Here is a 23750-nt window from a genome sequence, read left to right on the forward strand (position 1 = left end):
GAATTCAAAAAGATAAGGATTCGGTTTCTCTTTTTGAATCCACGGAATAGCGGTTCAAGTACAAGAGCCCTGGGACCTCTTTCCAGGGGAAACATCACTCTCTTCAATGGCAAAGTCCCCTTGACTGGGATTCTGAGAGGTGTCAACTGTCCTCCAAGGGTATCGGGGCCACGCCCTTGGAGAAATGCCAGAGCTGGTAGTTCAGGGCGGAAGGGTAACCATTCAGGGAAATGGTATCAGGAGTGCATTCCGGTATCGTTGTTACTCTCATTTCACGTGTGCATTCCCTTTCACAGGAATAGCAGCAATTCTCAACGCCATTCAAAAAGGGCAGAAGTCTTGCAATGCCACGAGAGCCAGAATTTTTCAGCCCCATTGGTGTCGGACGTCACAGTGGCTGGGACGACATGGCCCGGAGGCCAAAAATCAGCCTTACGCTGTCGTGAAACCAGTTTGCTAATGCCTGCTCCACCCTTCAATGGTGGGCCGTGTTTCCCACCGCCGCACGTCAGGAACGTCATTTCAATGCATTTGCATCTAATTATAAGCCCTGCTCGCCGGAATCATCCCCCAACGTCAAATTTACCGCCCACGTTGGCGTGACTTCAGAATGGCGTGATTTATGACTGTCTTAGAAGGCGTGCACCCGGTGACCTGAACTGGCAGGTGAGTGCAAACATTCTCGCGCAGCGCTCACGAGCATTGCCTGTAGGACATCAAGGAAGAGGCACCACACATTCGCAGGGGGCACAGGTAAATAGCTTTTTCCCAGCTGGCTTTCAGTGTGGTGCGAGGGCAAGGGCTCCAATGCAGGTCAGATCGGGTGGGGGGCAGGGGTGGGAGGGGTGAAGGGGCTTTCAGGCTTAACCAAGAGAGGTTCCTAGTACACCTATGCTAACCCACATGTCTCTCTCTTTGATCCTGCAGGAGGAGAACATCAGGATCGTGGAGCCTGGTGATTTAGCGGTATGCCTCATGGCTTACAGGGAGCAGAGAAGAAGAAAAGAGTGGCAGAGGAGCCTGGCTCGGCAAAGGGAGGAGCACCTCCCTCAGGATAAAGGGGCAGCAGGGCCTGCTGCGCATGCAGCTGAAGATCCACACTCATAGGTACCTCGCTAGACCCAGCGTCTATAGATGGCGCCTGTCATTCCTACAGACAACCGAGAACCAATGTCACTAAAGACTGCACATTTCTAGGGAACTGGTTGGTGACATATGCTACCTGCTGCAGGATTTGGCGCCACGGGGACATGGAGGGCACCCACTGTCAGTGGCTGTTAAAGTGACCACGTCACTCAATTTCTACGCCAGTGGCTGTTTCCAGGGCTCCACAGGTGACCTGTGCAGGATCTCGCAAGCCTCCAGCAAAGGCATAGGACTTTGTGCATTACACCCAGGATCAGGAAAGCCAGGAAACACGAGTGCTGGGCTTTGCGCAGACCTCTGGTTTCCCACAGGTGCAGAATGCCATCCACTGCACTCATGTAGCACTCAAATCTCCATGGCAACAAGCAGTCAACGCCAACCACAAGGGCTTCCACTCGCTGCATGTTCAGCTGTTGTGCGACCACCACAAACGCATCCTACGGGTCTGCGCACGATTCCCAGGAGGCGTCCACAACTCCTACATCCTTAGGAAGTCTCAGATCCCTGACATCTTCCAGGGTCCACAGAGGCTGCAGGGTTGGCTCCTCAGGGACAAGAGCTACCCACAGAGGATGTGGCTGATGATGCCTGTGTGGCAGCCTCAGACTGCAGCAGAGTGACGGTATAATGAGGCTCATGCCGCGACCTGGACTTTGGTGCTGCAAACGATAAGCATTTTGAAAATGAGGTTCCGGTGTGGCGACAAGCCCAATGGAGCACTGCAATAAAGTCCACTGAGGGTATCACGCATCATCGTATCTTGCTGCGTGCTACACAACCTGGCACTGCAATAGGGGGAGGACCTGGCTGAGGAGATGGAGGAGCTGCATATCTCCTCTGATGAGGTGGATGTTGAAAGGAAAGGCGACGATGAGGTCCTCAAAGTCAAGGATGCCAGCGGTGAGGCCATTGCACTGGACAGTCGAGGCAGGCACACTCGAGAGGCCCTCATAGCTTCAAGATTCGTGGAGGATGATGACGAGATGCAGTGAGGACAGGCCTGACATCCTCACCTTGCATCAGCGAAGGTTTGACTCCTATGTGGTTGATAGCACACAAACCCTCAGTGCTCATGTCATGGAGATGCAGCAGAGGCTCTAATAGCCACTAACTTCCAGGAGGATGATGATGACATGCAGTGAGGAAGCTCTACAGATCTTCACATTGGCTCTGTGAATGTCTGACTCCTGTCTGGCTGAGGGCAGCTTGCTCATGCTCTGTGATCAGGTTCATATCATGGAGACGCAGCCCTGAAACTTTAAATTCACCTGTCCCCTTCAGGAGCACAGTGTCACCGGTCACAGATGCTGAAGAGATGGGGAGCCAGTCCCACCTCAAAGGTGCTGAGAGCACATAGAATGACGGAACTCTGTGACGCCTGCCCACAACATTCTGGCAGCAATGACAAGCACCATCGAGGTGCAGGCACCAGTAATGTGCCCAGTGAGTGTGAAGCCAGACCATCACCTTGCTCTGAAGGTTACACACTGCACAGGGAAGAGGCTGAGTTACCTGCCCTTATCTTGTGCAGGAACCAAGATTTCACAGCTGTGTGACACGAACACTGCTCATCATAACAAGGAGCCAGAGGTGAGGAGATATTCTTGGGCGTTTATTCACAATAGTGAACATTACAAGTGATTACTACCTGTGTCCAAGGTGTGGAAGGGTAGGAAAATCTACCCTATGCGGACCAAAGTGCAGAGTGAGATAGGGCAGTAATGAGCTTCTGCTGGCAGTAGCCAAGAAATTTGACGAGGGCCTCACGGTGTCTGAGCATAAGTTGGATCAAGGGAAAAGCAGAGCTTCCCCTAGGAAACGGATAAACACCCAACTTTTGCACCTCAGTATTCCAGGCCCTGTGTCTTTTGTGAAAATTGTTTAGCATGGACATTACTAATGAGACCACAATGACCCCTAGTAATTGGAAATCAGAATGGTCGCATAATTATTAGTGTATTACCTCTGGTTATATTTAACGTAACATGTTTCTACAGTTTCTAAGTGAATCGTCATCTATGCACATGTCAACATTGAATGGAGAAATCTGCCTTTTAATGGCCAAAATCAGAACTCCTACTTTAATCAGCAGCTCCCGGCTCTGGGAATAATTGTTCTTCTCCGAAAAGATCTCCGACAACTCGTTGTAACTCCGATAGACTTCCCTGGAAGCAAAGGCATTAAAAAAATATTAACTCTGTGACCCTTGGGAGTGATTATTCAGATCGTGTTACAAGGCTGTCAGAGAAGAGCAAACTGGTCTAATTTATTGTGACACTGCCTGGTTGAGAGACATCTCCTGGGAAATCTTAGCTGCACAGTGTCAGTCAGATACTGGAGAACCGGCCCCACTCCATGCCACGCCTGGAGATCTGGGAACGCTGCTCCAATACTGAGAAATTGACTCCGCTCTACACACCCATATCCGGGAGCGTTGCTTCAGTACTGAGACACTGATCCTGCTTTTGCACGATATATGGGAACCCAACACCAATATTGAGATACTGATCTTGACTCCACGTTATACCTGGAAATCTGGGAACGCTGCAGAGATACTAAGTTACTGATCCTGAGTTCACACGACTGAGAATTTGGGATCACTGCTCCAATACTGAGATACGGATCCCGATGCCACACGATTCCTGGGATACTGAGTTACTGATCGCAATTCCCTGGGAATCTGGAAGCATTGCTTCAATACTGAGACACTGATAACTTCCCCTGCACACTATCCCTGGGACTACAGCTCCAAAACTGAGATTCTGATCCCGATTCCACACCATCCGTGGGAACCCGGAGCATTGCTCCAATATTGAGACACTGGTATTTTGCACCCGCTCTCCCGCACACACCCCCCACCACCACCACCGGTCAACACGTTATCCCTGGGATTCTGGGAACGGAGATCCAATTGTTGAGTCACTGATTCGCGCTCCACACAATACCTGGGAATCTCCTCCCATGTTTTTTTCAGTCTGTGGACGGAGTTCGACTGCAGGGCAGAAATGATGGCATAGAGTGAGGAAAAGTTCTTCAAAGCCCTGCACTCCTAGAAACAAAAGCAAAGAGAGAATGGGAGTATTGGGAGGCAGCTTCAGATGATTTGCTGCTTATAAAATTCAGAATGGACAACATTCAGCGAGTTTGACCTTTGCTGTTTCAATGGCTTGTGGAGCAGAATTCACCTTCCAAACTTCATTTGGCTGGGGAGAACATAAATGTGGTTAAGTTTTGCAAGTTTTCAATTCCTGACCTCCTGACGAGTGCGGTGCAGCCGCAAACTAAGCGGAGCAACAGTGGTAAGGGAAAGATGCAAGGACACGGACTTTCCGGTCCGGTGCCATCCCATCTGGAAATGCAACTGCTGACTCTGGGGATATTTCTGGGGTCTGGATGTTTTTTGTATTTCAGGGAGCCCTTGGAGAGAGGGAAAATGTGCGTGATCGGAAGTTCATCCATTGTTGAGCAGGCAATCATGTGCTGCTTCAGTATTTAAAGGGCCCTGCAAGGCAGCCACCTCGACTTGGAAACATGTCTCAAGCGGATCGATTGGTCATGAGGCGCCCCACTTCCCAATTGAGACCTAAGTGGAGGAACTGAGTCACAGATTGCTGGGGGAGTGTGGTGGGCGGTGGGGGGGTGTGTGGAATTGGCAATCTCATGGTTAAAATTGGGTCTCATCTTGAATTTTTTTATTCTTCCATGGGATGTGGGTGTCGCTGGCAAGGCCAGCACTTGTTGCCCATCCCTAATTGCTCTTGAACTGAGTGGCTTGCTAGACAATTTCAGAGGGCAGTTAAAAGTCAACCACATTGCTGTGGGTCTGGAGTCACATGTAGGCCAGACCAGGTAAGGACGGCAGATTTCCTTCCTAAAGAGTACTAGTGAACCAGATGGGTTTTTACTACAATCGATGATAGCTGTCATGGTGACCATTACTGAGACCAGCTTCACATTCCAGATTTATTCATTGAATTTAAATTCCACCAGCTGTTGTGTTGGGATTTGAACCTGTGTCCCCAGGGCGTTAGCCTGGGCCTCTGGGTTACCAGTTCAGTTACGTTACCACTGCACCGTCACGTCCCCTGTTTACCAGCATCTCCGCTACCTACCTCTGCCACCCGGATCCACTTCTCCAGGATGCGTGCCCGTTGCAGTGGCCTCAGCTTCGTGTTGTTCAGACAGGAGCTGATGACACAGTTGGTGAGTTTGTTGAACTGTCGGACAGTGGCCCAGATGGTGGGGGCGAGGTCCTCCTTCCCCTTCTTGTCCCGCTGCGACCAGATGGACCCCAGGCAGTGATACGGGACCACCTTCATGAAAAGCTCCTGGAAACGAGATGATAGCATCTTTATTACTCTTCAAAAGTGCCTTGCTGGCTGCAAAGCGTTTTGGGATGTTGAGGTCCTGAAAGGCGCTATATAAACGCAAGCCCTCCTTTCTTTACTGTTTAGCTGGAGATTGAGCAAAACTAGCACTGGTTTGCCTGGCTTAGTAGCTTCAAGAGTCAAGTGGGACACAAAATTGCAGGTGACAGATACCCCTCCACGGTCAGTACTCAGAAAATTTACCAAACTGAGCTTACCATAAAGCAGGCAGGGGCCATTCTGCCCATCATACCTGTGTCAGCTCTTTCAAAGAGATGTCCAATTAGTCCCACACCCGTTTATTTCCTAAATAGTCCGACAAATATTTTCCCCATTAAAAACGTATCCATTTCTTTTTTAGAACTTACTATTGTATCTGCCTCCTTTCAGATAGTTCATTCCTGATCACAACAACCCACTGTGTAAAGAAAAACCCCTCATCCCCTCTCTGGTTCTTTTGCCTATATTCTTAAATCTGTATTCCAGGCTACCAACCTTCCTGCAGGGAAGGGACCGTTGCCTCCAGGGCTCCCTGGCCCACTCCTCATCCCCTTCCCATGGCACCTTCCCATGCAATCGCAGAAGGTGCAGCACCTGCCCCTTTGCCCCCTCCCTCCTCACAGTCCAAGGCCCCAAACACTTCTTTCAGGTGAAGCAGCACTTCATTTGCACCTTCTTCAATTTGGTCTACTGCATTCGCTGCTCCCAAGCATGACCCAGACCTTCCTGTCGCTTACCATTTCAACACACCACCCTGCTCTCATGCCCACATATCTGTCCTTGGCTTGCTACAATGTTCAAGTGAAGCCTGACGCAAACTGGAGGAACAGCACCTCATCTTCCGATTAGGCACTTTACAGCCTTCTGGACTTAACATTGAGTTCAACAACTTCAGACCATGAACTCTCTCCTCCATCTTTAGCCCTTTTTAAATCCAATTTTAAAATTAATTAATTAATTCGCCTTTTTTCCCAACATGGCTATCTATCATTTGTTTTGATGTTGTTCTTTCACAGGGTCTGACTCTTGTTCTGCAATTAATATGTTCTGCTTTCTTACCTTTATGCCACTATCAGCACTTTGTTTAGTCTTTAACTCTACATTAACACTCCCTTTGTCTTTTTGTCTGTGACATCTTTGCCAAACTCTCCTTAGCTCCCACCTATCCCTGGCCTTCTATTTTGCCCCATCTGCTTCACCTCCTCTTAAACAGTATAAAATCCATCGCATTTCTACTTCTCTTTAGCTCTGAAGAAGAGTCATATGGACTCAAAACATTAACTCTGTTTCACTCTCCATAGATGCTGCCAAACCTGCTGAGTTTTTCCAGCATTCTGTTTTTATTTCAGATTTCCAGCATCCGCAGTATTTTGCTTTTATTCCTGCAACTGAAAACAAGACTTTTCTTATTTACTCTGTCCAAATCTTTCATTATTTTGAACACCTCTATTAAATCTCCCCTTAAGCTTCTCTGCTCTGAGCTGAGCAATCCCAGTTTCTCTAAGTTCTGCAGTTTCTGCTGTTATTTACACTATGAAGGCCTCAATAGCATGGAAGCAATGAGGTAGACTTCAGGCCTCCTAGTAATTGGAACTGTTGCTTTCCTTTATATGTTGGAATTAGCATTCATGGCTGCGGGAATATGGTAGCTCTCTTGCTTCTGAATCACTCAGTTGGGAAACTTGAGCTAGGCTTACATTTCCTGTGCAGTACTGAGGCAGTGCTTCACTGCTGCAGGTGCCGTCTTGCAGATGAGACGTTAGACCGAGGCCCCGTCTGCCCTCTCAGATACATGTAAAAGATTCAAAGAAGGGAAAGGAAGTTTTCCTTGGTGTCCCTGCCATCAACCAGCAACTAAAGCAGATTACCTGGTCACTACCACTTAGCTACTTGTGGGATCTTGCCATGTGCAAATCAGCTGCCACGTGTTAACATCACAATCTAGATATTACTGAATTCTATAGTTTGCATAGACGATAATCAATATTACAATCTACATCAAAAATTACAATCAAAATAAATAATTTCCAATATTACAATCTAGATAAGCCAAATCCAACACTGTTTAACAAACTGTAAAGTCATTTTTTTTTATTCTTTCATGGGATGTGGGCATCACTGGCAAGGCCAGCATCTGTTGCCCATCCCTAATTGCCCTTGAACTGAGTGTCTTGCTGGGCCATTTCAGAATCAACCATTTCACTGTGGATCTGGAGTAAGGACAGCAGATTTCCTTCTGCTAAAGAACATTAGTGAACCCGATGGATTTTACAACAATCAATCATAGTTGACGATCACTGATGACCAGCTTTACATTCCTGATTTATTAAATGAATTTAAATTCCACCAGCTGCCATGGTGGGATTTGAACCCATGTCCTGAGAGCCTCTGGATTATAAGCTCAGTGACATTACCACTATGCCACCATCTCTCCATCTGCAAGCAAACTCCAACAGCACAGTCTGCATAAACAATATCTAGTATTACAAAACTGTGATCAGTTTTCAGAACTTCAAGTTCTGATTTTAACCTAACCTGGCAAGTAACACTACGGGTGTAAAATTGGCATCTGACCATGTCCCCCTACCACTTGCCCCATTCCTGCTCCCATCAGCTGGCTCAGGCTAAAATCAAGGTTTTAGACTGTGGTGAATGCAGACATTTCATCTTTCTCGACTTGTGTTTGCTTTAAAGGTTGGTCGATTCTGTTTGAACTGTAAATAAAGTTTGAACAAGGTATAGGAAGCTGCTGACACCTGTGCAAACATACACGTAATTCAGAATGGATGTTTAAAAGCTTTATTTTATATTGTGCTCCACTTCACATTCTACAGCAGTTAGTTCCTGCAACATCCAGGTGGATTTCCCTATCATCTACTAGAGAAGGGGGTCTATTTAATCAAACCCACCATCACACCTTCCACCCCATTCCCATTTCATTGACAGGGTGGGCGATTATATCCATCAGTAAAGACTAAAATGGGGGGGCTTTTTTTTTTCTCTAGAAGAGAGAAGGCTGAGGGATGAACTGATAGAGACCTTTAAAATTATGAAAGGATTTTGTAGGATAGATGTAGAGATGTTACCACTTGTGGGGCAGCCCAAAACCTGGGGCTATAAATAGAAGATAGTCTTTTTGCCCTGCACTCATCAGGATAGCTCACAAAAAATTACCAACTGTAACAGGGGAACAACAGTTTATACTGCATGAGAAGAAAGTGTTGACTGGTTGGCAAGTGGACTCTGATTGGTGGAAGTGGTCACTCCCTGGTTCATTCCCCAGGGTAATGCCTTGACCAATCAGAGTCGACCTCCTCAGTTTGAATTTGAACAAAGCTGGGCAGTTAACTGTTCCATGCTGCATTCTCCATGGCAACGCCTCTACTAATCAGAGTCCACTTGCCAACGAAGCTGCACTCTCTTCTCATGAAGTATAAATTGTTGTTCTCTTTACAATATGGCATTTTTTTGAATTGTCCTTGATAAGTGCAAGACAAAAAGATTCAACAGCATATCTCATTTTCAGCAATACTCAAATTCTGTATTACCAAATGACTCCAAATATAAGATAGACAATAGTAAAACCAATAGAGAGCTCAGGAGAACCTTCTTTACCCAGTGTGTGAGAGTGTGGAACTCACTATAAAAGAGTAATTGAGGTGAATGGAATAGATGCATTTAAGTAGAAGATAGATAAACACATGAGGGAGAAAGAAATAGAAGGATATGTTGATGTGTTTAGATAAAGAAGTGTGGGAGGGGGTTCATGTGAAACATAAAACACCAGAATCGACCTATTGGGCTGAATGCTCTGTAAATACTTTGTGATACTTTGCAACTCACTCCACCAGATTACCCAGCCCAGGCATTGAAGGCACAATCTGCCCTACTGTATGTAAAGTTATGGTAATAATTGAAGAGAGCACGCTTTGTTACACTCACTCAGAGTGTTCACACAACAGTCTGAGGGGTCGAAAGAAATTCCTGCAGTTCATGTCTCAACCTGAGACTTGACAGAAGGAAGGACTCTGAACTGGGCTAACTTTAATCTAATTGGCTGGGCTGGAATCCCCTGGGAATGGATGGAAGGCCAGTTTTGGCATCAATGGAGAGTAACATCGTGGCAGTGTGAAAACCTCTCGTCAGCACCATCCCTCCTGTTAACTGGGTTGGTGAAATTAAAACTAAGACAGGGCTGCTTTCTTTACTGGAGAGAGCTTATTGACTTAGTTCGCAGTCAAAGCTACTCCAAACTGTTGCCAGGGCTGGAAAATTGCAGCCAAGGGAAGAGATTGGATAGGCGAGGTTTGCTTTCCTCAGAACAGAGGAGGCTGAGAGGTGACCTAACTGAGGTGTGCAAAGTTATGAGGGGCCACAGTAAGTTAGACAAGAAAGACCTGTTTCCTCTAGCTGAGGGGTCAATTACCAAGGGGGAATAGATTTAAGATGATTGGTAGAAGGATTAGAGGGACATGAGGAAAAACGTTTCCACCCAGAGGGTGGTGGGCATCTGGAATTCACTGCCTAATTTGATGGTTGAGGCTGAAACAGTCAACTCATTTAAAAGGTACCTGGATCTGCACCTGAAACCTGCAAGGCTACGGACCAGGTGCTAGAAAGTGGGATTAAAAATGAGTGGTTAGTTTCCTTTTCCTCTTTTTTAATGGCCAGCGTAGCCATGATGGGCTGAATGGCCTCTTTCTGGAAACGGACACCTGGCTGCAATTGGCCCCCGACCACGATTTCAGGCTGGCTGGCCAATTAACAGCAAGCCAGCATGAAAGGCACGCAGAAGAGTTCAGCGCTGCCGGGGTGGGGGCGGGAAGAGGGCAGGCGATGACGTTCCTGTAGTGCTGAGAGGTGAGCGCTGAGAGAGCACTCCCTGAAGGCAGGCAATTGCCTCAGGGAGCTGCAGACCTTCAAATGATTAAATAAAGGTTCAAAAAATTGCAAAAAAGAACGTCCATGGATCACAATTAAGCACCTGAAAATATACCCCATAAAAATGCTGTCCACAGATATTTATTTTTATCTTATTTCATAACAGGATATTTCATCCCGTCCTTGGGTGAGGTTTGATGAAAAATGTAAAGTCCGCCTGGCTGATTCGCTTGTCTGTCAACCATAAGGTTGGACAGGCCATGAAAAATTGGAGTCAATTGCGCTGTTAAAAAGCTTAATTGACCTCTTAATTGCCGGCAGATGGGCTTCCAACTTTGGTGTGCACCCGCCGAGAGAAATATCGCACAAGTGTGAGATGATGTTGAGACCCTCGCCCGATGTCATCTCATACAATTTTACACCCAATCAGGTCAGGTGGGCACCCGCCCGCAGGATGTAAAATTCTGCCCTATAGTTCTTTAGTCCTAACCCCCCCCCCACCGGAGTGTCTCGCTATCCCCATTTATAAGTGTATTTATAAGTGTTTAACAATGTAATTGCGATTAAACCTTAGCAATGCAATTAATAAGACATTGACATCGTCAATCCCGACTGATTAGTGGTGGTTCACAGAATCACACAGTGCAGAAGAGGCCCTTCGGCCCATCGAGCCTGCACCGACAGCAACACAGGTTGGAATAGGTTAAAATTAAAACCCCTCTGCGTCACAATATGCTCACCACAAAAGGAGGTCTCATAAAGCAGGGGTAGTTTTCTTTTGTCATTGGACTGCCCCTTAAAATGAAAGGCTCTTTGATTGCAGCAACAGCTGAACTAAAACAAACTCCTTTACTGATGTGTGTTGAACTTGTGTGGAATGATGCACAGAAAGAGGCTGTTTGGCCCATCGTGCCTGTGCATAGCATTACCTAAACACTAGATGAGCCCCTAATGCGTGTAAGCACATTGGAGTTCATTCTCTTGTATTATCTCTTTATACTTTGGCAGAATATACTACAGGGTATGTAAGTTTTTACAAAATAACTTGTCACTGTTGAATGCGCTTCCATATACCTGTACTCACAGTGTGACTTTTTTAAAAAATTATGCATGTTCTCTACGTGAAAGTAAACATTCCAATGACGGTGACCTGTTACCCCCGTGTGAGATTCCCAATGTATCCAACCTTGCCTGGCTGTAATCGGGCCTTTTACTTGGGGGGTAGTGAGTCTCTCAACACCTCAGAAAATTAATCCAGTAAGTCTCCTGTTCTCAAGCAGCGAGGTTTGGAGGTTCGAATATGAAGCTTCTGTTATTCTTTCATCAAGACACAAAACTTGTCCAAAGTGTTGAAAAAGGACTAAAATAATTTCTTGTTTCTCTGGCAACAGGCGCTAGTAATGAAGGATGGTTATGCCAGTGCCACTAGGAGCGGAGGAGGTGTGGCTTGCGTGGTGCTAGCGATGGTGGTCCCATATCAGTACTCAACCAACAGGATGGTCTGTACCTTCAAAGTCTACTCCGCAATCTTTCTCCGCCACATTCCTGGGCAGTTGGAGCCTTTTCTTCCAAGGCGGATTATCCAACCTTTCTGCTATTCTACTGCTACCATTTACACCTCCTCTAGACCCATCTTCCATTTCTTTATAAGTCTCATTAACATCTTGCTTTGCCTTGCACCATCATCCCTTTCGACATTCAATCGCTCCTGTCCTCCAACCGATACCTGATCATCTGTTCTTTCCCTGACTGCACTACCTAGCCCCCTCCCTCCCACTGCATCCTTTCACCCTGGCTTTGTACTTGTTTAGAAACTGTTAAAAAACTATGACCAATTACAGTAGTATAGAGTCATTATAGTGCAGTAGGAGGCATTGCTGCCCATCAAGTTCATGCTGTCTCTCTGTAGGGCAATGCAGTCAGTCCCATTTACTCCTCCCATCTATCCTCATAACGCTCCCAGTTTATTTCCCTCAAGTGCTCATTCAATTTCCTTTTGAAGTCACTCATCATCTCAGCTTCCACCACCCTCGCAGATGTGAGTTCCAGGTCATCATCACTCATTAAGTAAAAAGCTTCTTCCTCACAAGCCCCCTGCATCTCTTGCCCAAACTTTAATTATGTGTCCCCCTCATCCTCATACAGCTTTTCTCTGTCACCCTTCTTTAAACTTGTCGTAATCTTGTACACTTCAGCCCCCCTCCCTCAATCTCCTTTGCCCCAAGGAGAACAGACAACAGCTTCTCCAACCTAACCTTGTGGCTAAAATCCCTCATCACTGCAACAATTCGGACAAATCCATTCTGCAACCCTTTTGAGGAACTTTCTGCCCTTCCTAAAGTGTGGTGACCAGAACTGGACGCAATTGTTTCTGGACTAGCAGCCCAAAGAGTTGGACTAACAGCCTGGAGATGCGAATTAAATACATCTGGGATAAAAATCAGTGATAGAGACCATAAAGCTAACAGATCCAACACATTTACTAAAGACCCTACCTGCTGTGGCCTACAGGTGACACCAGACCCACAGTGATGTGGTAGATTCTTAAATGCTACTCTGAAATAGCCTAACAGATCAAATCACTACAACAAAGAAGTCACCACACGGCCTGCAAGAAGGCTACTCAAAATTACCTTCTCAGGTGCAATTCCAGGTGGACAGTGAATTCCAGCGATGCCCACATCCTGGCAATGAATTAAAAAAAAAATCTCTAACATCTTGCGGTTCTCAAGAAAGACCATCAACCTGAAACATCTCTCTCTCTCTCTCTATCTCCCTCCACATTTGCCAACAGCATTTACTGCTTATAGTCAAATAGGTGTACGGAGAGACTGGCGAATGTGCTCACCGCATCTATCATGGTGAGCTGCGAGGCCGTCACATCTGCCGTGAAGGTAAGGATGTCAGCTGCGTCCTGCTTGTGCTGGGGCCTGGTCCCGTTCTCCTCAGTCTGGGTCAGCTCGTCGCCCCCGTGGTCTCGAGCTGTCAATCAGAAACATCACTGGTAAACACCAACCAACCCACAGATCAGTGGTTACAAAGGAAGCATCGAAAAGCCCTGAGAACCGACGACGTAGACAGAGGACCCATTTCTGCTGGTAGGTTGGGGTGGGGGGGTGGTGGTGTGTGTGTGTGTAGGAAGAGGGGGTATAGTCTAAAAATTAGCGCCAAATTCGTCAGGAGCGAAATTGGGAAACGCTTCTTCACATCACGGCTGGTAAAAGTTTGGAACTCTTGTCCGGAAGCAGCAGTTGATGCTGGGTCACTTGTTAACTTTAAATCTCAGACTGATAGATTTTTTTGTTATCCAAAGGTATTTAGGGATATGGGGCAAAAGCTGGTGTATTGAGTTAGGACAGAGGGCAGCCATGATCTCATTAAGTGGTGGAACGTGCCCGAGAGGCCTAACAGTCTGCTCCAGTTGCTACTTCCCCATGCTCCTATTTACCAGTATTAATTACAGAGGCAGTTTGGATATATACTTGAAGGGGAGAAAATTGCTGGGCTATGAGGAAAGAACAGTGGAGTGAGACTAATGGGATAGCTCTTTCAAAGAGCTGGCACAGGCATGATGGGCCAAGTGGCTTCCTTCTGTGCTGTATTATTCTGTTTTTCTTGTAAAATCACAGACCCAAATGGGAACACACAACACAGAAACACCATTGAACACACAACACACACACACACAATATTCCCGCATGCACAAACACATGCACAATAGCAGGATTGTGGACATAAGGATACCGTTATGACGCTAATAGAGTGTAGCCATTCAGTTCTTCAGTTTTATGATGATGGCTCACGTGTTGTGGGGTGAAAAAAAGTGTGGAACATATTGGCACAAGTGTCAGAATGGTAAAGAGAGGATAACTCAAACTATTACCATCACGAACTGCACTGTCTCAACAAAGCCCCGTTTCCACTTAGTTACTTAGTTACCTCTCAGATACTGAGGCCAATGCTTTACGGTCAAGTTCTTCCACTTCCACAGTGCAGAGGCGTGGGTCATTGAACTACATTGGCTCCTGGTCTGGCTATGCCTGAATTTTAAAATTCTCCTCCTTGTTTTCAAATAGCCCACCATGCCCCTCTGTAACATCCTGCCCTAAACCCTCCTCTCCTCCAATCCTGGCCTCTTTCTCGCATCCTTGAGTATTAGTAGCCGTGCTTTCAGCTGCCTGGGACCTTAGCTCTGGAATACCCTCCCTAAACCTTCTCACCTCTCTGCTTTTTTAAGACAGTGGCATTGAGGTAATGTCATTGGACTAGTAATCCAGAGGCCCAGACGAACGTTCTGGACGGCATAAGATCAACCCACCACAGCAGTTGGTGGAATTTAAATTCAATTAATAAAATCTGGAATTGAAAGTAGTGGTTACCAGGACAACTTATCATCAATTGTTGTAAAGACCCATCTGGTTCACTCACACCCTTTAGGGAAGGAAATCTGCCATCCTTACCTGGTCTGGCCTACATGTGACTCCAGACCCACAGCAACATGTTTGACTCTTAACTGCCCTCTGAAATGGCTGACCAAGCCTCTCATTTCAAGGGTAATTAGGGATGGGCAACAAATGCTGGCCTTTGCCAGTAAGGCCCACATCCCATGAAAGAATAAGCTTTAAAAAAAGACGCTCCTTGAAACCCACCTCTTGGTCAAGCTTTTGATCACCCGCCTTAATATTTCCTTCTATGGCTCATTGTCAATTTTTATTTATTCTTCTTTTACAGGATGTAGGCGTTGCTGGGAAGGCTAGCATTTATTGCCCACCCCTAACTGCCCTTGTGAAGGTGGTGGTGAGCCACCTTCTTGAACTGCTGCAGTCCTTGTCATGTAGGTACACCCACAGTGCTGTAAGGGAGTTCCAGGATTTTGACCCAGCGACAGTGAAGGACTGGTGGGGTTTCCATGCATCTGCAGCCTTGTCCTTCTAGATGGTAGAGGTTTGAAAGGTGTTGACAAGCGAGCCATGTGTGTACATGCATGCTATTGTGTGTGTGTGTGTGGGCAGGCCGTCAAGCTCTTCAGAAGAACAATGTGATAGGAGGGCTGAAGGCAAGCCTTGGTATGTTAAAAGTTTTTCAATGATTCTTGTTCAAAAGGAGGCCTATCTATACTGATGGGTGGGGATGCATTCAGCTTTGGTCAGGTGGAGATCGGGACCCTGAAAATCCAAGGGTTCACCCAGGCTCCCACCCTATTTTCAGTAAGGGACTGGTGGAATCCTGGGAGAAGTGGCAGACTGGGTCGCTTTTCTCCGGGATTGCATTGATCTTTTACGGAGATCTTGTGGGGTCTCAGAATAACAGACACAGGGTTGAAACAGAACATGAGGGGCCATTCGGCCCATCATACCTGAGTCAGTTTTTTGAAAGAGATTTCCAATTAGTCCCACTCATAAGCTCCTTCCCCATTGCCCTGCAACTCTTTCCTCCTTCACAATTTTATCCAACTTCCTTTTGAAAGGTGTTAGTGAATCTGCTTCCACTGCCCTTTCAGGCTGCACATTCCAGATCACAACAACTCACTGTCTTTAAAAAAAAAATTCAACTCATCTTGCCCCTTTCCTTAGCCAGCAATCTTAATTTGCGTCCTGTGGTTACTGACGCTCCAGCTAGTGGGTACAGTCTCTCCCAATTTACCTAACAAAGCTGCTCATCATTTTGAACATCTCCATTAAACCTCCCCTTAACCTTCTCTGCTGTAAGGCAGGGTTTCCAAAACTGTAGCTCATGACCACCGCAGTGGGGTCAAGAGATGAGATTTTGGGGTCACAAACTTTGAGCCAGCAATGGCTGCTGTGCAGCTTGCATTGTTTTCAGACAGCCATGAGGCTGTCTTTAAATCTTTAAATCCCCGCATGTTTTTTCTTGGTGGGTGTGGCTTAACCGACTGCTCCCTGAGGCCCAACTGCCGATGCAAAAAAATTCCTGTGATCGGGGTGTTCATTTTTTGAAGAAACTCTGCCTCTCCATCCACTGCCCCTCTGCTCAGCTCCTGTATTCCCACCACCACCCCATCAAGAACTGGAGCTGCCCCCAAAACCCCAATTCAACAACTCTCGTTACCCCCCCACCCCCACCCCCCTCCAGGTTTTCACTCTCAGGTCGCACAAAGTCCGAGACGTTAAAATGGGGTCACACTGGGAAAAGATTTGGGGAGCATTGCTCTAAGGAGAACAATCCCAGCTTCTCCAGTCTGTCCACAGAATTGAAGTCTATGGTTCTATTCCAATAGGTCTCTTCTGCACTCCCTCTAAGGCCTGCACGTCCTTCTTAGAATTGGACACAATAATCCAGCTGAGGCCGAACTGAAGGCCTCAGGTACGATGGGCCAAATGGTCCCTCATGTTCTGTATCAACGCTGTGTCTGTGATTCTGAGACCCCGCGAGATCTCCGTAAGAGATCAGTGCAACCCGGAGAAAAGAGGCCCAGTCTGCCACTTCTCCCAGGATTCCGCCAGTCCCTTGCTGAAATTCGGGTGGGAGACCTGGGTGAACCTTTGGATTTTCAGGGTCCCTTTCTCCACCTGACCAAACCTGAACGCATTCCCACCCATCAGTATAGGCCCCCTTTTGAACAAGACTCATTGAAAGGCTTCAAGGATCTTTAGCATAAATTTCTTGCTTTTGTTCTCTACAGCTTTATTTAGAATGCTAAAGATCCAAAGTGCCTTTTAACAGCTTTATCAACTTTTACTGGGGAGGCAGTGGCGCAGTGGCACTATCAATAGACTGGTAATCCACAGAGCCACGGTAATGCTCTGGGGACCAGGAATCACAATCCACCAGGGCAGATCGTGAGATTTGAATTCAATAAAAAAATCTGGAATAAAAAGCCTGATGATGACCATGAGACCACCGCAGATTGTCGTAAAAACCCATCTGGTTCACTAATGTCCTTTAGGGAAGGAAATCTGCCATCCTCACCTGGTCTGGCCTACTTGTGACTCCAGATCCACAGCGATGTGGTTGATTCTTAAATGCCTCCAAACGAGGGCATTTGGGGATGGGTAATAATGTTGGCCCAGCCAGCGACCCCCACATCCATTGAACGGACAATAAAATAAACCTTCAAAGGCCTGAGCAGCTACACAATCTGGACAGACTTGAAAAACATAAAGATTATTTGGAACAGGAAGAGTTTTGAATCTGTTGATTCTTTCATGGGATATGGGCATCGCTGGCAAGGTCAGCATTTGTTGCCCTTCTCTAATTGCCCTTGCCACACCATTTCAGAAGACAATTAAGTTGCTGTGGGTCTGGAGTCACATGTAGGCCAGACCAGGTAAGGACGGTGGATTTCCTTCCCTCAAGAGCATTCGTGAACCAGATGGGTTTTTACAACAATCGATGATAGTTTCATGGTCATTATTACTGGGACTAGCTTCGCAATTCCAGATTTATCAATTCAATTTTTTAAAATGGGATTTTTAAATTCATTTATGGGATGTGGGAGTGGCTGGCTAGGCCATCATTTATTTTCCATGACAAGGTGGTGGTGAGCTGCTTTCTTAAACTTCTGCAGTCCCTGTTGTGTAGGTACATCTACAGTGCTGTTAGGGAGGGGGTTCCAGGATTTTTCCAGGACGATGATTATATTTCCAAGTTAGGATGGTGAGAGGCTTGGAGGGGGAAATTTAGGTGGTGGTGTTCCCATGCAGTGCTACCACTGTGCGTGCAGAGGTGGAGGGAGTGAATGTTTGTGGATGTGGTGCCAATCAAGCGGGCTGCTTTGTCCTGGATGGTGTTAAGCTTCTTGACTGTTGTGGGAGCTGCACTCATCCAGGCAAGTGGAGACTATTCCATCACACTCATGGCCCTGTGCCTTGACAGGCTTTGGAGAGTCTGCAGGTGAATCACTTGACTTTGATTCTCAGCCTACACAGTATTTTTTTTTACATTATTTGTTTGTTTTATTATTTATTCATTTTATTATTCATTTATTGCCCATCCCTTATTCAAAGGACAGTAAAGCATAATGAACCAGATGGGTTTTTACAACAATCGGTAATGGGAAAGGGAGGATGTAGATATAGTAGTCCAGGAGGAACACTGAGATTTTGGTTGGGATAGTCATAAAGAGAGAGGAAGTACTCAAAGGGTTGAAATCCTTGAAAGTTGATAAGTCGCCAGGGCCAAATGGATTATTTCCAAGGCTGCTGAAGGAGGTCAGGGAGGAGATAGCAGATGCTCTGAGGATGATTTTCCAATCTTCTCTAGATACAGGGGAGGTACCGGAGGACTGGAGAAATGCAAACGTAGTTCCATTGTTTAAAAAGGGATCAAAGGAAATGCCAAACAATTATAGGCCAGTTAGTCTTACATCGGTGGTGAGGAAATTAGTAGAATCAGTCCTGAAAGATAGGATTAACTGTCATGTGGAAAGGCATGGACTAGTCAGGGAGGGTCAGCATGGATTTGTTAAAGGAAGGTCTTGCCTCACAAATTGGATTGAATTATTTGAGGAAGTGACAAGAAAGGTTGATGAAGGTAGTGCAGTGGATGTTGTGTACATGGATTTTAGCAAGGTATTTGACAAGGTCCCACATGGCAGATTGGTCAGGAAAGTAAAAGCCTATGGGATGCAGTGTAATGTGGCAAACTGAATAAAAGGTTGGCTTTGTAACAGGAAACAAAGGATAATGGTCGATGGATGCCCTTGCGAATGGAAAGTTGTCTCAAGTGGTGTTCCACAGGGCTCGGTGTTGCGACCCTTGCTGTTTGTGTTATATATTAACGATTTGGATGTGAACGTGGGGAGCACGATTGGGAAATTTGCAGATGCCACAAAGATTGGCTGAGTAGTGGATAGTGTAGAGGAAAGCTATAATCTCCAAAATGATATAGATGGGTTGGTGGAGTGGGCGGTAAAGTGGCAGATGGATTTTAACATAGAGAGGTGAGGTCATACATTTAGGGAGCTCAAACAGTTATAGCATTTACACAATAAATGGGATTATACTAAGAGGGGTAGATGAAGCAAGAGATCTTGGCGTATAAGTACTCAGGTTCCTGAAGGCAGCAGTTCAGGTAGACAAGGTTGTAAAGAAGGCATATGGAATGCTCTCCTTCATTGGCAGAGGTATAGAATATAAAAGTAAGGATATAATGTTGGAATTGTATAAAACACTGGTGGGGCCACAAGTATTATATGGAGTATTGTGTGCAGTTCTGGTCACATTATGGGAAGGACATAATAGTTCTGGAGAGAGTGCAGAGGAGGTTTACAAGAATGTTGCCAGGGTTAGAAAAGTGTAGCTGCAAGGAGAGATTGGATAGGTTGGGGTTATTTTCCTTAGAACAAATAAGGCTGAGAGGTGACTTGATTGAGGTGTGCAAAATTATGAGTGGAATAGATAGAGTGGACAGGATAAAATTGTTTCCCTTGGAGAATTCTAGAACCAGGTGACATAGATTCAAGATAAATGGCAGAAGTTGTAGGGGGGTACATGAGGAAGAACTTTTTTACACAGAGAATAGTGGGTGTCTAGAATTCGCTGCACAAGTTGGTGATAGAGGCAGAAACTCTAAACTCTTTTAAAAAGTACCTGGATCTGCACATTAAGTGCTGTAAGCTGCCAGGCTATGGGCCAGGTGGGATTAGAAAGGGCACCTGGGTGTCCTCGGGCTGGCATGGACAAGATGGGCCGAATGCCCCCTTCTGTGCTGTAACTTTTCTATAGTCATCTTCAGATTTTTTTTTAAATTGAATTCAAATTCCACCATCTGCCAGGGTGGGATTTGAAGCCAGGTCCGCAGAGTATTACCCTGCATCCCAGTCCAGCAACCATACCACTACGCCAACACCTCCCCATGGCTAGTCCTGTTCAGTTTTTGGTCAATGGTCATTCCCAGGATGTAGATAGTGGGGGATTCGGCAAAGGTAATGTCACTGAATGTCAAGGGCCAGCGGTTAGATTCTCCCTCTTGTTGGAAATGGTCATTGCCTGGCACTTCTGTGGCGTGAATGTTACTTGCCACTTGTCAGTCCAAGCCTGGAAATTGTCCAGGTCTTGCTGCATTTGGACACGGATTGCTTCAGTGTCTGAGGAATGGTGAACATCGTGCAATCATCAGCGAACATCCCTACTTCTGACCTTATGATGGAAGGAAGGTCATTGATGAAGCAGGTGAAGATGGTTGGGCCGAGGGCATTACCCTGAGGAACTCCTGCAGTGATGTCCTGGAACTTCCTTTGTGTTAATTATGGTTCCAACCAGCGGGGAGTTTTCCCCGATTCCCACTGACTCCAGTTTTGCTGTGGCTCCCAGATGCCACACTTGGTCAAATGTATAAATTTTAGCCTGGGCCTCTGGATCACTAATCCAGTGATGTTACCACAACGTCTCAGTCTCCCCAATTCCTGTTTGATAAATCAAAACACTATTTCCACTGGTGCAGGAATCCAGGACAAAGGGGGAAGTCATAAAATTGGAGCTGGGCCATTCAGTTGTGAGATCAGGGAACTTTCTTTTCCACACAAGGCTTAGTAGATGTCTTAAACTCTCTTCACAAGTGAAGGGTGCAGCAGTCACCTGAAGTTTTCAGTACCTAAATGGATATGTTTATGTTGGGTAAGGATACCAATGGATAGGGAGCAAAGTGGGGTAAGTCGAGTTAAGGTAAAGATCAGGGATTTCAAAGACCACCTCCTGTTTCTTTGGAGCCCAAGTACTCTCTCAATTTGTCCTTCTCTAGAAACACATTTAATTGCTGCACAATCATAATTATTACATAATTATTATGATTTTCCTGCTCACTTGGATGCACAACTCAATTAACATTCTCACATCCAACTTCCCTTTGTTTTTTTATTTTTTTATATATTATATATATATATATATACTTCCTAACATCCTAACTGTGATCTTTTAACCACTTCACAGTGATCGCACTTCACCTGGGATTAATTTGGTCAATTCTGGTTACCATCTTGACAGTTTATTGGAATGCTGTTAGAACAATAGGATTTTGCTACTCCGAGCACAGGTCACCTTCACTGGAAAATTCCCAGGATACAGGCCTCACTGGCAAGGCTGTTATTTATTGCCCATGCCTACGTGCCCAGGAGTGGGTAATGGTGAGCCTACTTGAACCACTGCAGTGCGTTTGGCAAAGGTGCGCAGACAGTGCTGTTAAAGGGGGGTAATCCCACAGTGCTGTTGGTGGGGATAGTTAATCTCACAGTGCTGTTAAAGGGGGGTAATCCCACAGTGCTGTTGGTGGGGATAGTTAATCTCACAGTGCTGTTAAAGGGGGGTAATCCCACAGTGCTGTTGGTGGGGGGGGTAATCCCACGGTGCTGTTAGGAGGGGCGTATTCCCAGAGTGCTGTTGGGAGGGGTAATCCCACAATGCTGTTAGTGGGGTAATTCCACAGTGCTGTTAGTAGGATAATTCCACAGTGCTGTTAGTAGGATAATTCCACAGTGCTGTTAGTAGGATAATTCCACAGTGCTGTTAGTAGGATAATTCCACAGTGCTGTTAGTAGGATAATTCCACAGTGCTGTTAGTAGGATAATTCCACAGTGCTGTTAGTAGGATAATTCCACAGTGCTGTTAGTAGGATAATTCCACAGTGCTGTTAGTGGGGTAATTCCACAGTGCTGTTAGTGGGGTAATTCCACAGTGCTGTTAGTGGGGTAATTCCACAGTGCTGTTAGTGGGGTAATTCCACAGTGCTGTTAGTGGGGTAATTCCACAGTGCTGTTAGTGGGGTAATTCCACAGTGCTGTTAGTGGGATAATTCCACAGTGCTGTTAGTAGGATAATTCCACAGTGCTGTTAGTGGGGTAATTCCACAGTGCTGTTAGTGGGGTAATTCCACAGTGCTGATGGGGTGGGTAATTCCACAGTGCTGTTAGGAGGGGGATATTCCCACAGTGTTGTTAGAAGGGGTGTGTTCCCAGAGTGCTGTTAGGGGGTATTCCCTCAGTGCTGTTAGGAAGGGGGAGGTATTCCCACAGTGTTGTTAGGAGGAGTATGCCCACAGTGCCGTTAGGGGGGGGTTATCCCAGAGTGCTGATGGGGTGGGTATTCCCTCAGTGTTGTCAAGGGGGTAATTCCACAGTGCTGTTAAGAGATATTCCCACAGGGCTGTTAGTGGGGTATTGCCACAGTGCTGTTGGGGGGGTATTTCCACAGTACTGATGGGGTGGGTATTCCCTCAGTGCTGTAAGGGATTAATCCCACACTGCTGTTGGGGGGGTATACCCACAGGGTGTTAGGGAGTAATCCCACAGTGCTATTGGGAGGGGTATTCCCACAGTGTTTTTGGAGGTAATGCCACTGATCTGAAAGGGGGTAATCCTACTGAGCTGTTAGGGAGAGTGTTCCAGGATTTTGATCCAAGGTCAATGAAGGAACGACCATTGATTGATTTAGAGGGGAGCTTGGTTCTGAATGGCATTGCCATGAGTCTATTGCCCTTGTTTTACCAGGTGGTGGAATTCGCAGTTTTGGAATATGAAAATGATATTCCAGCAAGTGTCGAAGAACTGAAAGAAAGAGGGCATATGGTATATGTCATTACTTTACCATCGCTGCTGGACAACTTCTCATTCTGCGACAGGAGATCGTCAGCTCGACGCTCCAGCTCCGAGCCCCCACACTCCTGTTTTATGTAAAGCTCCAGGCGCTTCAAGCAGGCTCGATCCAACCCCTGAAAATCTTCAGAATACTGTTCCAGCCACGTGGAAAAAACAGAGGAAGCCGCACTGGAACATGAAGGCAGGGCAGTTAGGAGAACACTCACTGCGGGTCGAGTACTCAAAACTGCACTGAATGTCAAATTGAAAGCAGTTCTGAGGGTTTCACCAATAGTGATGAGTTACGTTTACAGTGCAGCTTTATACTAGCAAACAAAACATGAGGTTCCGTGGTAGAAGGGAGGATTAGCTGGGTTGGCCCTAAATTCTGTGCAAGACATAGTGGCTTTACTCGTATTTATATAGAGCATTTATATAAGACAAAAAGAGGTCCCAAAGCGTTTCGCAACCAAATTAGGTACTTTTGATGGGCAGTCACTGTTGTAACGTAGGAAATGCAACAACCAAGTTGTGCACAGCAAGCTCCCGCAAACAGCAATGAAGGAAACGACAAGGTAACCTGTTTTTGTGATATGGATTGAGGTGTTACATTCCAGAAAGCCAGTTGCTGAAGGATAATACAGGAGTCAGTCTTTAGTTGGTCCAACATTAATTCACAAAGTAACATATTACAAGCATATGCATCCCCCCCGCCCCCAACTCCAACTCCAGTATCAGTGATGCCTCTTTTGAGTACAACAAATGAAGAAAAAGGTCAAATTAACAAAATAAACAAAAAAGCAAATTAACAACCAAAACAAAGAAG

The 23750-nt window shown here is 46.1% G+C and overlaps 1 protein-coding gene across 11 annotated transcripts in view; it reads right to left on the bottom strand.

Annotated features, from left to right (window-relative positions):
- LOC121291513 (ral guanine nucleotide dissociation stimulator-like) overlaps positions 1-23750 on the bottom strand; it is a 167380-nt gene that overhangs the window by 24952 nt on the left and 118678 nt on the right. For 10 of the 11 annotated variants that reach the window (XM_041212807.1, XM_041212806.1, XM_041212810.1 and 7 more), the window contains 5 exons: positions 22935-23113; positions 13243-13376; positions 5259-5474; positions 4092-4195; positions 3227-3311 (listed from right to left, as the gene is read on the bottom strand). In XM_041212807.1, the coding sequence (XP_041068741.1) occupies positions 3227-3311; positions 4092-4195; positions 5259-5474; positions 13243-13376; positions 22935-23113 (718 nt within the window). The remainder of the gene's footprint in view (positions 1-3226; positions 3312-4091; positions 4196-5258; positions 5475-13242; positions 13377-22934; positions 23114-23750) is intronic. The other variant, XM_041212811.1, reaches the window with a different exon arrangement.

The sequence above is a fragment of the Carcharodon carcharias genome, chromosome 19 (assembly GCF_017639515.1).
Source record: "Carcharodon carcharias isolate sCarCar2 chromosome 19, sCarCar2.pri, whole genome shotgun sequence".
In the NCBI taxonomy this organism is placed as follows: Eukaryota; Metazoa; Chordata; class Chondrichthyes; order Lamniformes; family Lamnidae; genus Carcharodon; species Carcharodon carcharias.